Source organism: Haliotis cracherodii, unplaced genomic scaffold, assembly GCF_022045235.1.
Source record: "Haliotis cracherodii isolate W230 unplaced genomic scaffold, xgHalCrac1.p SCAF_17, whole genome shotgun sequence".
NCBI classification, from domain to species: domain Eukaryota; kingdom Metazoa; phylum Mollusca; class Gastropoda; order Lepetellida; family Haliotidae; genus Haliotis; species Haliotis cracherodii.
The window spans coordinates 2,265,831-2,282,952 of NW_027266272.1; the positions used below are offsets into that span (position 1 = coordinate 2,265,831).

Consider the following 17,122-nt stretch of genomic DNA (forward strand, 5'->3'; position numbering starts at 1 on the left):
GTCTAACCTCAATCTACCCCTAAAGTGTGTGGCATAACGCTCTTTAAAGGGAAAACATGCTTAATACAGCTGTCAGTAGGGAACAGAGAGTGTGTGTGTGCAGGTGTTGTTTGATCGAGCAAACAAAAATATTCTAGCTATATGATGGTGGCTTACAAATAATTGTGTGGAACAGAAAATCCTAGGTTGATATTATGAACAGCGACCCATGTCCTCGGGGTACGATGACACACTATCAATGTAGACGCCAGAACTGGAGAGCACAGGTTTGACAATAGACTAACATTTGTGGCAAATATAGGGTATTTCGAGATGGGTATTTTACAGAATTTCAGCCACATAATTCTTGACTTCAGTTCACAAAACATGAACAACAAAGGTTAAATGATGATCCACTTGCTTTCGATTGGGTCAATCTATGCTTTAGACCTACAGGCCATAAATCAAATATTTCATCCCCTCACACCTTACTACTAAACATCCACCTGGGTACCTGTATTGCCACCATGCTTAATACTCCACACTCCAGTCGGGATTATGCCTTGCTTGTCAAGGTGAGGGGAAATGGGGCTTAATGTCGCATCCAAGATTATTGCACTTGTTTAGCGATATGCATGCACGTGTGTTGCTTGTACAGGTGAGGGGTTGGTTGGTTTGCTGTTTAATGTCACACTCAGCAATATTCCAGCTATATGAAGGTGGTCTGTAAATAATCAAGTCTGGACAGGACAATCCAGTGATTAATACCATAAGCATCGATCCATGCAATTGGGATAGATGACATGCATCAACCAAGTCAGCAAGCCTGACCACTCGATCCCGTTAGTCGCCTCTTACGACAAGCATAGTCGCCTTTTACAGCATGGGTTGCTGAAGACATATTCTACCCCGAATCTTGTGAGGGGAAATGGGGCTTAACGTCGCGTCCAAGATTAATGTACTTAATTAGCGACGTGCATGCACATGTGTTGCTTGTACAGGTACACTAAGCACTAACCTGGGGACATCTTTAACAACAAGGGTGATATGTATACTCTCAGATTTATTGTCACCTTGGAACTTAAAATAATCTTTTGTCAATCAGACAAGAACATGAAGTATAAGTACACACTCACATCTAAATCAAGTTGAACATCTTATGATCAAGGATATTGGGAAACAGCAAACAATCACTTCCTGTAATACCAAGCATTTACCAGGAAGTGTCTATATCAACACAAAGCAAGATGGGGACAGTTGCTTATTAACAAGAGTGAGTGAGTGAGTGAGTGTTTTAAGCCGCTTTTAGCCTTATTCAAGCAATATCACGGCAGGGGACACCAGGAATTGTCTTCACACGCTGTACCTATGTCGGGAATCGAACCCAGGTCTACGGTGTGAAGAGCGAACGCTTTAACCACCAGGCTACCCGACCGCCCTTATTAACATGATGTTGGGCTTTCTTTGCTTTTAAAACAGTATTTCAGTGATATCATTTCAATCAAAAATAGCAGGAAATCCCAAACTGACACAGGCACACTTTCACACACTGAAAAAACCCAACAGAACCGAAACTCTGTGAGTGAGATTGGTTGAACACCATTTTGCACAGTATTCCAGCAATATCACGTCAGCTTGAAATCCCCAAAAGATGCAGGTTTAAGACATTGGTAAAACCCACGACCATGGGTGTGGCACTGACAATCCTAAAAACACAATAAGGGATTCAAAACTCTCGATCATAGCACTGAAGTTCTGAGGGATAACGCATCATGGGTTAAAGGTAGCCACTGAGCAATACCCAAAGGCTGGAAGATATCACGTGACACTGACCTGACTATGTCAAAATGGAATTCCCCTTCACAAAATACATTACAAGTAAAAAGAAAAAAGAAGAAAAGAGTGACCACAAAATCAGCACAATAATGTTTGCTATATGACGGCGGTCTGTAAATAATCAACAAGTCAGTGATTGACATCACGAGCATCGATCCACGCAATTGGGATATGATGACATGCAAAACCAAGTCAGCGAGTCTGACCACCCGATCCTGTTAGTCGCCTTTTACGACAATATTGTAAGGAGGGATGGAATACTTGTCACTGACAGAATATGTCTTGGGAGACAACGTTTGAGTGGGGAGACCCACATGACATTTATTTTACGATGGTGGTTAAACCTGAGGCGAAATGACTAAAATTTATACTCAAGACAATTCAATTATTAATCATTATTCTCGAAAAGAAACAACAGAAGTGCCACGACTATAACAATAAATGTTGCAAGTGAAGAACGTTTGTAGTTCCAATGCATTAAGTACACAAATTATCACAAGTGATGGAGGCAGTGTCACATGACTTGCACTACAGATCACATGATGGGTCACATGACCTGTAAGTTAATTCTCAACGAGAATCTCACATAAACCTCCTCACAGTATTCCCTAGCACTTAAGCTGCATGTGGTGAAGATGAGTCAACGGTGGTAGCACAGGAATCCAAAGCTATGATTAAAATAAAGAAATTGGGTGATTTTTAATCAAACACTCCTTTTTACATAAAAATAACTTGGAGAAGGGTGTATTATCGAAAAAAAAGAGGGATGTGATAAGACTTCCCATTCCAGTGGATGTATCAGCAGTAGAAATCAACACAAATTCTTCATTAGCCAAGCAGGCTGAGTGAGTGAGTGAATATTTAGAGTCAGACAGCACTATTCACACTACAGACATACAAACACAAGGTAACCTGGTAACTGGGTCACGCGGGTTACCATGGTGAATCAGGTAAGGCACTTTGTGGGAGAACCACATGCATAATTTCTTGATGACTTTCATAAGCTACATTCTCTCCTTGACAATAACATGTGACCTCTCACACGAAGACTTTGGCGTAGAAGTTTCCAGCCACAAGAAAAAGTAACCAATCAGGGCAAAGAATCTCTTGGAGGTCAACACTACCAAATCTCAGAACACCATTTCCATATGTCTTCTTAATCTGAACTTCTGGAACATCTCGTCACATGATGGTCCACCAAACAATCCTAACAGCCAGTAGGACAAGTGTGGTACAAGAAAATTTGGTTTCACATATGAAATTTCAAATTACAGAAATCAGATACGGTGCTTAGAACACTTCGTTTTCTCATACTGAAAGAAGTACCAGATTTGAAGCTGATTGGCATTTTAGAATGTTCACCTGACACACCTCAGATCTTCACGGTGTATGTTATCGCAATGGAGTAAAAGATCTGATCGGAATGAGTGAGTAGGGTTTAATGCCGCTTTCAACAGTAGTCAAGTTATATCACAGCATGCCAGTTTAATGAGGGAGGAACGCCGGAAGTCATGCAGGTCTCAGACAGTTGCAACTTTGGTGAAACCCACGTGTATGGTGCTGACAAACATAATTGGGGCGAACCGGGATTCGAACCCATCCGATATTAGGAGATAACAAGACCTGACATTTCACATTTTTCCACGAGTCAGTTGAGCCAATTCGATCAGACAGAGGTCATTGTCAATGTTTGTCATTACTACCAGGAATATTAATCAAACTCTGACGTAAACAAACAGAGCCAACAATGAAAATCAAATCTCACCCATGCAAAAGATGTCAAGGAAACGAAACTATTTTCTGTTTCGCACATATCCACGTGTGTATTTCTCATGTTCAACACATAAGGTAAACATCAATACTGTTACATTAAGATTCATACATCGGAGTAAAACATCATACTGTGTAATTCAACCTCATTACATAATGTCATTAACATCATTCATGTAACCATGGTAACAACACATAGATTGGTCAACCCAAAACAAAGAAATTGTTTATATTAAAACAAAGTGGTCCCTCGCAAAATAAGATTCTCACATTCAAAAATGTTCATGATATGAATTGAATGAATTAAATGAATAAAATAATCTAAAATGTTACAATTCTTCTTTGGCCTTTTTACCAAGAGAAGAAGCATTCTCTTCAAGATATTTACTAAAGTCTTCAACCTCGCGCCCCTCCTCGTACTTCACCGGCTTTGAATCTCCAGATCGAACAAAAAATATAGTAGGAAATCCTTCAACCTTGAAGTCATCCGGCACATCATTAGCTGTGGCATCCATCTTTGCAATGACAAGTTTCTTTGTAGACTTGTACTTCTTGGCGAGCTCCTTGTACTTTGGTTCGAGACTTTTACAATGTCCGCACCAGGGGGCGTAGAACTCGATGAGGACATCTTTGTTGCTGTCTCGGACAATCTTGTCAAAGGTCTTACCGACAACAGTGATGACAGGCCCCTGTTTCTTTGGAATTGGCTGAGATTTGACGATTGGGTTGACCTTGCCTGAACAAACAAACAAACATGCTGTTTATGAATAATGAGCATTAATGATTAAATGCAATGTTATTTTACTTACCTGACGATACACCTATAGGACTGTGTAGCATCAGACAAGGTCAAACAGTTTTATTATTACCAATTTTTTTTATGTAGCAGAAAAACTGAACACTGAACCATGCTTGTGTATATTCACCAATATGGTTTTGCAAACAACAGTTTCCTCAAATACCAGAAAAGTTTGATCATCACACTAAACAGGATTTATACTCCCTCATGCCAAGCTGGGTCTTGGAAACCCAGTGTTCTACCCTAGAACCACACAAAGAGAAACACATGAGGTACTGGGGACCTATTCTGCCCTTGAACCATACAGGGAGAAACACATGAGGTACTGGGGACCTATTCTGCCCTTGAACCATACAGGGAGAAACACATGAGATACTGGGGACCTATTCTGCCCTTGAACCATACAGGGAGAAACACATGAGGTACTGGGGACCTATTCTACCCTGGAACCACACAGAGAGAAACACATGAGATACTGGGGACCTATTCTGCCCTGGAACCACACAGGGAGAAACACAGGAGATACTGGAAATCTATCCTACCCTGGAACCACACAGGGAGAAACACAGGAGATACTGAGGACCTATTCTGCCCTGGAACCACACAGGGAGAAACACACGAGATACTGGAAATCTATCCTACCCTGGAACCACACAGGGAGAAACACAGGAGATACTGAGGACCTATTCTGCCCTGGAACCACACAGGGAGAAACACACGAGATACTAGGGACCTATTCTGCCCTGGAACCACACAGGGAGAAACACAGGAGATACTGGGGACCTATTCTGCCCTGGAACAATACAGGGCGAAACACAGGAGATACTGGGGACCTATTCTGCCCTGGAACCACACAGGGAGAAACACAGGAGATACTGGGGACCTATTCTGCCCTGGAACCACACAGGGAGAAACACATGAGATACTGGGGACCTATTCTGCCCTGGAACCACACAGGGAGAAACATAGGAGATACTGGGGACCCATTCTGCCCTGGAACCACACAGGGAGAAACACAGGAGATACTGGGGACCTATTCTACCCTGGAACCATACATTGAGAAACACATAAGGTACTGGCAGCGAGTGAGTATGGTTTTACGCCGCTTTTAGTAATATTCCAGCAATATCACGGCGGGGGACACCAGAAATGGGCTTCACACATTGTACCCATGTCGGGAATCGAACCCGGGTCTTCGGTGTGACGAGCGAATGCTTTAACCACTAGGCTACCTGAGGTACTGGCAGATATGAATGGCACATGAGAAAGTTCAGCAAGGACTGACTTTCCTCCGACAGGTTAGAGAGACAGCTTTGTCTATACTGCACATACAACTTTACCTTTCTTGTAATTGTTCAAGAATTCTCTAATGTCATCAGCATCAAAGTCTTCGAATGTTTCCATTGGGAACTTCTTCTGCTTGCCGTCGACAATACCGATGTTCATCTCTTCGCCCGACTCTTCAAACTGGAAGTCCTTGATCAGGGCTTCGTTGCTCTCCTCGTTAGCAATAACAAAGTATATTTCATTCTTGTAATCCTTGGCTATGTCAGCCATTTTCCTTCTCCATATTTGTGTGGCTGAAGAGCAAGAAATAGAATCACGTTATTGTTACAAAATATGGACAGGGACTGAAAATAAACGACCAATTTGGTTTGTTTACTTTCTCGCTAAGATGCCTCTCCCACTCTCAATGCCATGAATATATAACAGGAAATGTCAGTTATGACACGGGGGGAGTGTGAACGATACAGACAGCTTGAGTTTAAGGGACCTACATATAATTTTCTGGTAGTAGTGTGGTGTGGGTGTGGTGTGGTGTGGTGTGGTGTGGTGTGGTGTGGTGTAGGTAATGGGTGGGTGGTTGTGTAATTTTCTTCTATAACAAATGAAATAATTAAAAATCTAAGGTGCCTCCCCCCTCTCAAATAACAAATGATCAACCTGTGTTGTGGAAGCACAGCCCAAAGTGTCGCAGGTCTTAGAGGTAGTAGGATCAGGGTTTAAGATTATTGCGCTAAAATAGCATCAAACATACAAGTGTGTGTGGCTGCTTGTACTACTCCAAACTCATGTCGGTTTTATAGTGCTAGTCCACCAAGATACCATGCCCGAGTTTAACATGGCTACCTAACATGGCTACCTAACATGGCGACTGAGCCGTCCAGTCCTTGTTTCATCTTCTGATGGAAAGCAGAGTATCATCCTAAAATTATCATTCTTTCTCCAGTCAAACACATGGAGGAGCCTCTTTATTTGAGTCTGCCATTGTAAACAACATCCAAGGCAACGCACCCTCTCTGCCATCAAAGCTCCAGTCAACTGTGTAGAAGACAAAGCACAGTGGTTTGAGAGTATCGTAGCGTCTTTCAGTTGATCTGTCGTACGTGCCGACGAGTGGAACTTGATGGGCCTTCACAAACTCCGAGACATCCTCGGAAGTCAGTTCCTCCTGAAAATAGCGACAATAACATACTAGGTTAAAACTGGACCAACAAAAAGTGTCAATAATTGGCGCTTGACACCAAAACCTTAACCAATCACTGCTGACACATCACAAGTCTCAAGACTCACGTCTCATCTGTCCGATCTTATAACAGACAATTAGACAATTAGCGACAATTGTCTTAGGTCTAGATATGGGAGTAATGATTGTCTTTGCGTTGAGACCAGTCCGTTGAACAGGGCCCTAGGGACCTGAGCAGCACCATAATCCCCATGCAACTGAAGGAGTGCAATAAACTATAACAAAATAATTCTTTACAATTCCATAAAATTGTTCATACTGTTAATTGTTCCAATATTACTTCAGAGACAGAAGTTGCCTCTAAGACATCAACTGCATCAACTGCAGAAAATCATTTGCAATACCAATACATCAAGCACAAACTTCTTCTTTTGGTACCTGATTGATTTATGCAAGATTGGGTCAAGCAATTTTTTCAGGCATGTGTGGGTTATTTTTTCAGGATTTGTAGCAGGTCCCTCATTAATCAGGATAGTTCAGCCACAAGCTGCCACTGAACACTAAACGTGAAGCGCAGTTGGACACACTGATCGAATTCATCATGTCCACATGAGTGTTTGCGACTCTTCACATGTTCAAGACATATCAGGGTGTACAACACAAATCCACACAATATACCCATGTGGGGAATCGAAACCCAGGTCTTTTGCATACAAAACCCAAGTGGTACCTCAAACCAAATTCATAATGTAAATATTTTTTTTAAATGTCAACTGATGCTAAAACATATCATAAAAATAGTTGGTTTTCAAACAGGAATTTCTATCTAAGGGGGATAACTGCTTACCTTGTTGAGAATGTGCCACTTTGGTTCGAACTTGGTGTAGTATCTCTCGGCATTGAAGACCACCACGGAGCCTGGGTTCACCTTGTAGCGATTCCTGGCCTCGCTCGACAACGTGAAGGCGAAGTTGAAGTCGTCCCGCATATCATTGGCTAAAACAAGACACATACAATATAAACGAGGGTTGACACACACACAGTAAAGAGACCCCATTCCACATTCTGAACATTAGTATGCAAGATTACTGCACTTGAATAATGAGGTGCATGCCCTCTTCTGACACAGTATACTGACTCCAGTATCGTGACAATGTATATCGTGACTACGTGTATGGTGACTACGTGTATCGTGACTGTATCATGAATATATGTATCTAGACTACATGTATCGTGACTATGTATATCGTCACTACGTGTATGGTGACTATGTGTATCATGTATCGTGACTACGTGTATCGTGACAATGCCATCACACACTGACCTGCATCCATGTATATCTGGAGTCTGGGGTCGTCCTTGCTGCTGAAGAAGGCGATGATGCTGATGTCGTCGTCACTCATGTAGTTGCGAACTGCTTTGTCAGACTCGAGCTCCTTGGCTGCCTCGCCCTGATGCTGAATCATGTATCCCACAATGCCTGGGGGAGAGGAAGCCAACAACATTTCAGCAATAGGAGATTTTCAGCAATATTGAGACTGGATCAATGGAAATGAAGCCTTGTGATAAAATACCACTAAAACTGGTTCCATGAGGTTTTAGAAGGGATTTACATGAGTCCATCTAGTTTTCAGTCCTGGCATGAAGATGGGAGCCATGGCAGGCGACACTGACACGATTTACTTTATGTCCAAGAAGCATCATGTCATATCGCTGCTCATACCTAGAAGCCTCAAGTCTATTATAGCAAGGGTGGTTCCTGCAAATTTAAAAGGCCGGCTCTCAATCCTCTCTCAGGTTATTTTCCTACAACCTACTACATCTGGGTTTCAAGGATGGGGGGGGGGGGGGGGGGGGGTCCTGACCCTCTGCATCCCCCATCTGGATCCACCTATGTATAGATGGGGACTATAAGAAGTTAAATCAACCACTGATACCCTCAACTGGACGTCAGGAATGTCCGTTATATGTGGTGAGATGAGGTGAGGTGAAACTGGGTTTAACGTCGCGTCCAAGATTGTTGCACTTATATAGTGACATACATGCACCTGTGTGTGTGTGGCACTAGTCCGGACATGATGCCGATTTATAGTGCTAGCTCACTGAGATACCATGCCGCAGTTTTAACATGAATACCCCACTCAGACACAGTATACTGATTCCGAGCCGACCAGTCCTTGTTTTCATACTTTAATGCCGAGCGCCAGACAGGGTAACAACAAGTACCATCTTTTAACATCTTTTGGTATGATGCGGCCGGGGATCGAACCCCGGACCTTCTACTCTCCGGGCGGACACTCTACCACTAGACCATGGAGGCGGTCGTCAGTTATATGTAACATACAACCTACAAGACAGATAAATTTTATGACTCGGGCATATGTTTCTGCATGTAAATTATTTGTGTCCGTTCTCAATTTGTATGCTTATAGGACGCAATAATTTGGCGAGAGTGAAAGGATGTTTCTTAACAAGCTTGACAGCATGTACAGATTGAACTTCACCGATTCCTAACTATCTATCTATCTATGGATAAGGTGAGTGAGTGAATGTTAAGTATCGCCACAATTACTTCACCATGGCTGCCTGGAAATTCCGGAGCCAGGACAAGGTAAACCACTGATGAAAACACAAGCTGTGTCATTTGTTTGTCTCACATCCAAAACACTCAACAGCAATATTCTACTGTATGAAGGGCAGCCTGTCAAGTCAGGACCAGACAATCCAGTGATTAATTTTGTGATTTATGCATTTGGGGTATGATGACGCCCAATAAAACCACTGAGCCTCTAAATAATCCTATCTAGACCAAACAAACAAGTGATTGATGTAATGAGCGACTATCCGTCGGGGTATGATGACAACTGCACAATCAACCAAGTGACTGAGTCTTACAACCCAATTTCCTCATACGACTGTAGCAAGGTGTGGAGTCATCCCACAGATGACATCCTTACCTTGTCAGCTTGCCAACGGGCCTCTACATTGGCGCCCAACGTGGGGCCATAAAATTTCTGAGTCCCGTGATGGGATTCGAATCCATGGACCTTCTGATCAGAGGTTGGACACTTTGTCCACATGACCAAAGAGGTTAACCCCATCAGCAAGCTGACAATGTAAGGATGTCATCTGTGGGATGACTCCACGCCCTGCTACACAACCAGCAAAGATGCTGGGGACAGATTGTAAACTGTTATCCCCACATCTTCATGAGCAGCGTACACAAGTGCCAACTTCACCCCCCTTGCCAGCCTCACCTCGTTCCTCACGCTCTCCCTTGTACTCGGACACCCGACCTTTACGGAACATCTTCAGGGTGGGGTATCCTGACACTCCGTACTCCTTGGCCAGGTCGGTGCTGACTGTGGCGTCCACCTTGGCCAGGGGGATCGGAGGCTGGCGCTGCTTCAGAGTCTTGGCAGCCTTCTCATACTCGGGGGCCAGGCGCTTACAGTGTCCACACCTGAAACATTACCGTTGACGAAAATGTAAAAAAAACGCACCATAAGCAGACAAGGCTTAAAACAAAAAAGAATCGGTTCTGACTTTTTAAAATATAGTGCGTGACAGCATTGCTAATCAAATCAATACTTCAGCTGTTACAACAACCATGAGGTACTGGGACCCAATTCTCCCACCACAACTAAATGGGTGTAGTGTAGTGTGTGGTGTGGTGTGGCGTGGCGTGGCGTGGCGTGGCGTGGCGTGGCGTGGCGTGGCGTGGCGTGGCGTGTAGTAGACTGTTGAACTTACCATGGGGCATAGAACTCCACCAGGATGAGCTCCTCCCTGTTGACGACCTCGGTGAAGTTGTCACTGGTCAGCGTCATGACAGCATCGGGCGGTGGCCGCCACAGTGGGTCAGCTCTCTCCTTCATATAGTTCACAATATCTGGTGGCAGAAAGCAATCTCAACATCATCAGAGCTCTTACTTTGCTTCGATACTTCGCTACATTAGAATCGGACAAATCCCCTGTTTGAGTGAACTCTGAAATCAAAGCAGACCAAGTGTGAATGTTAATTGAACTCCCCACAGAACTGGTGTTCATAATTTTAATTTTTAGCATTAATTAAGACAAACTTCATAGTTTGCTTGTTTTTTTGTTGTTTAACGCCGCACTCAGCAATATTCCTGCTATATGACGGCGGTCTGTAAATAATTGAGTCTGGACCAGAAAATCCAGTGATTAATATCATGAGCATCAATCCACGCAACTGGGACATGATGACATGCATCAACCAGGTCAGAGAGCCTGACCACCCAATCCCCATTAGTCGACTTTTACAACAAGCGTAGTCGCTTTTTATGGCAAGCATGGGTTTCTGAAGACCTATTCTACCCCGGATCTTCACGGGTCTAGAGGGTTGCGGATCTTCACGGGTCTAGAGGGTTGCTGACGTCACATCAGCTGCAGACATGGCAGCACAGCACTTACCAAACTCAGTCCTTCCCCCCTCGTAATCAAAGGCCTGGCCATCCTTGAAGAACTTCAGAGTAGGATAACCTGACACCTCAAATCTGTGGGAAAATCATGCATGACAGCATCAGTCAGAGCAATCATACCCTTGTCCAGGACCTGCGTGTTATGTCAGATAAGGCTAAAAAATAACAGTCTTGGTTCTCAGGCACCGCCTGCATCAACATAAAGTTTGCCGCACATTTTATTTTTTATTTCCATTTTTAAAAACAAACAAAAGATCCTCAAATATTCCAAGTCCAATGGTATTCAAATACTGTATTCCAGTATTTTATAATTACTCATGAAGGAATACATTTATGTAGGGAGGCCCTTTCCCAGGTTGATTGTACACAACTGTTTATGTGGTTACATAGTGGTTTGAACACCCCCCTCCCCCTTAAACAACCAAAACACACCTCCCATCTGCACTATATTTTCAAAAGCCATTGCCTGAGAACCAATTCTTATTCTTTAAGCCTAAGTTGCTATTTTGACACAAATATACCAGGCTCTGACTAGCTGTTGTAAAACAGAATATAATGCCCTACTGCAAAGCCAAAGTGCTTCTATAGCCCAAAGGTGATAACTGTGTCCATGTAATGGTGTCACAATGGTGTTACCACACAAATCAGTACTGAATTCGCATTATTTTTAACATAAATCCCCCATGATGCCCAGTTGACAAGAGGCTGCTGTTATCCTCTACCATACACAGGGACTGACAGTCCTTGAAATTACCAACCCAAGCAACACTTTACCCGATAGTGGAAACTCAGTACTGACCTTGTAGCCAGATCCGCGTTCTCAGTGGCGTCCACCTTTGCAAGGGGAACTGGGGGATCATTGTCCTTCAGTGTCTTGGCAGCGCTGGCATACTTGGGTGCCAGACTCTTACAATGTCCACACCTGAAACATTAGTTATTGAACAGAACATGCACTTGGGTGAGGTGAAACGGGTTTTACACTGAGTGAGTGAGTGAGTGAGTGAGTTGGGTTTAACGCCGCTTTTAAAGAGTGTTCCAGTTATATCAGTCAGACGTTTACCACTTCGGTGAAACCCACGAGTACGGGTATGGTGCTGACAAACCTAGAAACATAATCGGGGGGGACCAGGATTCGAACCCACAATCATAGGGACGCAACTCTGCACAGCAAATCGCGGCACCTTAGACGACTTAGCCACCCTTATCCCCAGGCTTTACACGGATTATTTGACAGGGTACTGCTCAAAGTTATGCTTCATTAAAACCATCTTCCTGAGGCAAGCGTGTCCACTAAGCCTATATCATAGCCTAATTTCTACCCTTGCCACATCAAGCGCAATTTTCTCAACCATGGTGCCACCTCATAGATCACGAGTTGTGCTCCTTGTAATGAAAACACTGATATCCAATAAGATCACTGTTCTTGGCTCGTATGGCTTCAACAATTGCAACTGCCACAGACAAAGACTTATCGATCAGATAAAGAAAACATTCGCTCTTTCATCCATGACAGACAAAGACAATCGTTGAGGGGGAAAGATAGATGAAGGAAAAGAAATATTCATATCAACAAGGACAGGCAGTGGTAAATCACTTTCATACGCATGTTTATACCAGTTCTGGGAATGACTGATCTCACCAACATACTGCTTACATGCACAGGACTTGGGCGACTTGATTTCAAAATTGTAAATACTTACTGGAAAAAATACTTGTTTTGCTAAAGTGTTAAAAGACGTTCAGCGCAGGAAATGGGATGGTGGTTTTGTGAAACGTTCTCTGACTGGACTATCGATAGAGCATAATTAACTAAAAAGATAATTGCAAGTTTGAAAACTGTGCAAAAAACATGACTGTTTGTCAATTTATAATGTTCACACAATTTTACTCTTCCTTTTCATCATGACACAAGCACCAAAAGTCTGAATGATGACAGACTGTTCTGACAGGTGTACAAGTCAGACGTGTGCACTATCAAGTCAGCAGTTTTGATGGTGTCACACTTCTCGTTCTAACGCAACAAATAGGTGTTATTCAAAAAATTAAAGGGGAGGTTACTCTTAATTCACCATTTACTTTGCAGAGGTATGAAATGAGAACCCGGCCAGGGCCACCCAAAGATGTGCCTTATCAACCCCTACCTTCTTCTACCCTGGTTTGCAAATTTTTAAATCATTATTAAAACTAAGTGACAAAGAAAATACTCTGAGTCAGGATTGATACTAAGCATGAAGTAAGAACAAATTTCACTTAGAATGGTTGGTTGGTTGGTTTGTTGCTTAACGCTGCACTCAGCAATATTCCAGCTATATGGCGGCAGTCTGCAAATAATCGAGTCTGGACCAGACAATCCAGTGTTTAATATCATGAGCATCGATCCACGCAATTGGGATCGATGACATGCATCAACCAGGTCAGCGAGCCTGACCACCCTATCCCATTAGTCGCCTTTTACGACAAGCATAGTCCCCTTTTACGGCAAGCATGGGTTGCTGAAGACCTATTCTACCCCGGAATCTTCACGGGTCTCACTTATAATGAGTTTATGGTTAACACGGTCAACACCAGAGCTATGGATAATAAGAACTCATTCCTTACCAAGGAGCATAAAACTCCACCAAAATGATGTCTTCTGAGTTGATAACTTTATCAAAATTAGCACTCGTTAACACCAGGACATCCTCCTCCTCAAGAACGCCATCCTTGTCGGTTCCCTCCTCTGACTCCTCCTCTGAAATGATGTAGAAGAGGAATGTAATTAGACAACCGTGGCTGGCAGTTGGGCAAGATAAAAAATAAATAAAAGAAATTCTGTTTTAATAAATGTAAACTTATTGTAATGTTATCTTAATTAATAACCATAAGAATTATAAATACAAAAACATGCATACGTGACAATGCTATCACATCGTTAGAAACAAACAGTTTTCATCCACTGTCCTTATAATGATAACATATAACAAAACCCTAAAAAAGGGGCAAATTTCTACTAGTCCTTATGATACCTTAACTATTGGGCAGTTTGGCAAGGACAATAGCATTAGTGCCAATGTCTACCGCCGTATCATGACGTAGGGTCTATTTTCTAAAAAAAATTATTTTACCATGACGTACTTGTGAAAAAACTCATGACGTGTACAATGGGGATTAAAATAAATATGGATAAATAATTAACGTTTCGTATATCTGATACTTTATAGACTACATGAATTGAGTAAATAATTCAACCAATGGACTGTCACTTAGTTGGTAACTAAATGTGTGAATGGGCGCACATTCGAATGAGTCTTCTGTGCAATATTGATTTAAATGATTTTAAGTTCGCTTAGGCAAATTTTGGAAGGGGGTTACTTCGTTAAGCAGAAGATATCTACCGCCTGCATTCACTGTCATTATGCATGCCAGTGCGCAACGTACCTGGAACTTTGGGGGTTTCGTCTTCATCCAAGTCATCGCACTTTACAAACAGTGCAGAAGTTCCCAAAAGTAGCAATAACACAAGTGCCAACTTCTCCATCTTTGCCATGTTTGCAAGTTTGACATGTGTGCCGGTGGCAGACCACTATAACCCGGAAGTACTAATGCACAAAATAGTTCGCATGTAAAGTAAAGAAACTGCAAGCTATTTCAACTCAAGCACGCTGAAACGCTAGAGGTTGATAACAAAACTTCATATATGCTTGTTTAATTGTTTAGAATTGCATATGTTATGTATCTTAACAAAACTTCAAATGAGGTGTAGTAATACAATCTATAAATAGCATCCAATGGAATTTTGACAGGTTCCCTAGCCTGGGAAATCCAGCTCAGTTGTTACCACGCTGCCAGGGAACAGCTGAGGTTCACTTCCCATGAACGATCATGCATAGAGATTAAAAGATAAAACAACGCTCATTGTGCTTGTTGTTATATGAGCCAGCATAAGTATTAAGGGATAGTTTGAAACGCACCCCCACAAACATAGGATATCCTAGATTATATAGCTGATCCTTTGAACTCGAAAAACAATCAGTGTGTTGGTGAATGGTTAAATCTATACGAAATAAAATGAAAAACTATATACTATTTATTGTCAAAGCTGAAGTACAGATATCGTTTTTGATTTAGCATAAATATAACTGAGTATAAACGCTTTTACAATCTACGTCTTCAATGTTTGTTTGTTTGTTGATTAATTTTACGCCGCACTCAGCAATATATTCCAGCTATATGATCATGACGGCCCATCTTCAATGTGTCATGACTGTTTAACATATATATTTCGCGACTGGCGAATGAGTTGGAATCAATTGGAATGTACCCATTCCTTGTTGTAAAGACATACTCGAACTTGTATCACGGGTTGAACATTTTTCTAAAAAGATGTATTCTTTCAGCGTTTGTAAAAACACATTCACAATTAGTAAATTGTAAATAAGACACAGACATTGCTTGCAAGGGATAGTTTGTTTGTTTGGTGTTTAACACAGCATTCACCAATTAATATCATTATATACGGTGAGGTGTGTGTGTGTGTGTGTGTGTGTGTGTGTGTGTGTGTGTGTGTGTGTGTGTGTGTGTGAGTGTGAGTGAGTGTGTGTGAGAGAGTGTGAGTGTGTGTGTGTGGCTGCTTGTACTTGTCCGGACTGATGCCGATTTCTAGTGCTAGCTCACTGAGATACCATGCTGCAGTTTTACATGAATTCCCGGCTCTGACACAGTAACTGACTCCGAGCCGACCTGTCCTTGTTTTAGCCCCTAATGCCGAACACCAGACAGGGTCATAACCATCTTTTAACGTCATTATATACGAGCACGTGTCTCATACCACTTTTACAAAACGAGTGTCAGAATTCCTGTATTTCCCGAGCAAGAGCAAGAGTAATACATGAATTTTACACGAGTTTCGTAAATTCAGTGTGACAAACATGCGAGTGTAATAATTTCTTTATTACCCATTATTTCTTAATCCCTTTCCGAGTTCCTTTAGAAAAAATGCACTGATCACGATCGCCTTTGTAGAAAATCATTGTCGAAAGACGTCCATATTCTTCAGCTATGACATCGTTTCTGGTGTGAGGTCATTTCAACCTTACGTCATAATAAGATTCGAATGACGTCAACAATGCCGCCCGGACGATGTAAACAATTACACTGGTGGGCCCGAAGTGATATTTTTCGCCAGTGCATATACGATTTTTATGAACTCGGTAATTCCTGTTTTCTGCGCCCCTCATGGTTAATTCTACCTTCAGTGGTTTATTGTACGACAAGCAACGACCATGAGTCTATTTCTTACATGGGACATCAACATAATGTACAGCCTCTTAAAGGATGACGATAGTGAGTGAGTGAGTGAGTGAGTGAGTGAGTAAGTGCGTTAAAATTTAACGTCGCATCGGCATTATTCCAGACATATAGCGACGAGACCAAGTTTCAATGTTAACAATTGAGTCATTTATGCAAAGTAATATTTAAAATCAATTCGTGCATACTTTATTTTAAAATAATTTATGATACATATTTGATCATAACAATATAATACAGTTTTAAAACAGGGGCTATAGGCCACCAGTAACCAAAGCTAGGCCACCTCGCTGGGGATCATGGGGACTTACAGTACCCCGGCGTCCTGCATGCTACCCCAGCAGGATTTACTTCATCACTCCAGCCACCGGTGGCTGTGTACAACACCAGCCAACATTAAAAATTATCAGGATGACGATAGAATGTACTAGCTTTACAAATATTTAATAATGATAACTAGCGGACTATAATCTGACCTCGGCAATGTCGGACAAGTCCATTTCACTCCTAATACCGATTGTCAGATCTCTACCACTTTCG

General features: G+C 42.2%; 1 protein-coding gene across 1 annotated transcript; it reads right to left on the reverse strand.

Annotated features, from left to right (window-relative positions):
- Positions 1-366: 366 nt before the first annotated feature.
- LOC139464823 (protein disulfide-isomerase A4-like) lies at positions 367-14,832 on the reverse strand. Its single transcript, XM_071246342.1, has 11 exons — positions 14,714-14,832; positions 13,895-14,027; positions 12,096-12,218; positions 11,289-11,371; positions 10,605-10,743; positions 10,109-10,314; positions 8,176-8,331; positions 7,699-7,847; positions 6,680-6,836; positions 5,725-5,964; positions 367-4,321 (listed from the first exon to the last, which is right to left on the reverse strand). The coding sequence occupies exons 1-11, from the start codon at positions 14,820-14,822 to the stop codon at positions 3,915-3,917; spliced, it is 1,902 nt and encodes a 633-aa protein (XP_071102443.1). The 5' UTR covers positions 14,823-14,832; the 3' UTR covers positions 367-3,914.
- Between the last annotated feature and the right edge of the window lie 2,290 nt (positions 14,833-17,122).

Coding starts and splice junctions, on each gene's coding strand:
- LOC139464823 (XM_071246342.1), bottom strand. CDS start 14,822: ATGGCAAAGATGGAGAAGTTGGCACTTGTGTTATTGCTACTTTTGGGA. Junction 6,837..7,698: donor AGTGGCACATTCTCAACAAG/GTAAGCAGTTAT, acceptor CGCTATTTTCAG/GAGGAACTGACTTCCGAGGA. Junction 4,322..5,724: donor CTTGAACAATTACAAGAAAG/GTAAAGTTGTAT, acceptor TTGTTTGTTCAG/GCAAGGTCAACCCAATCGTC.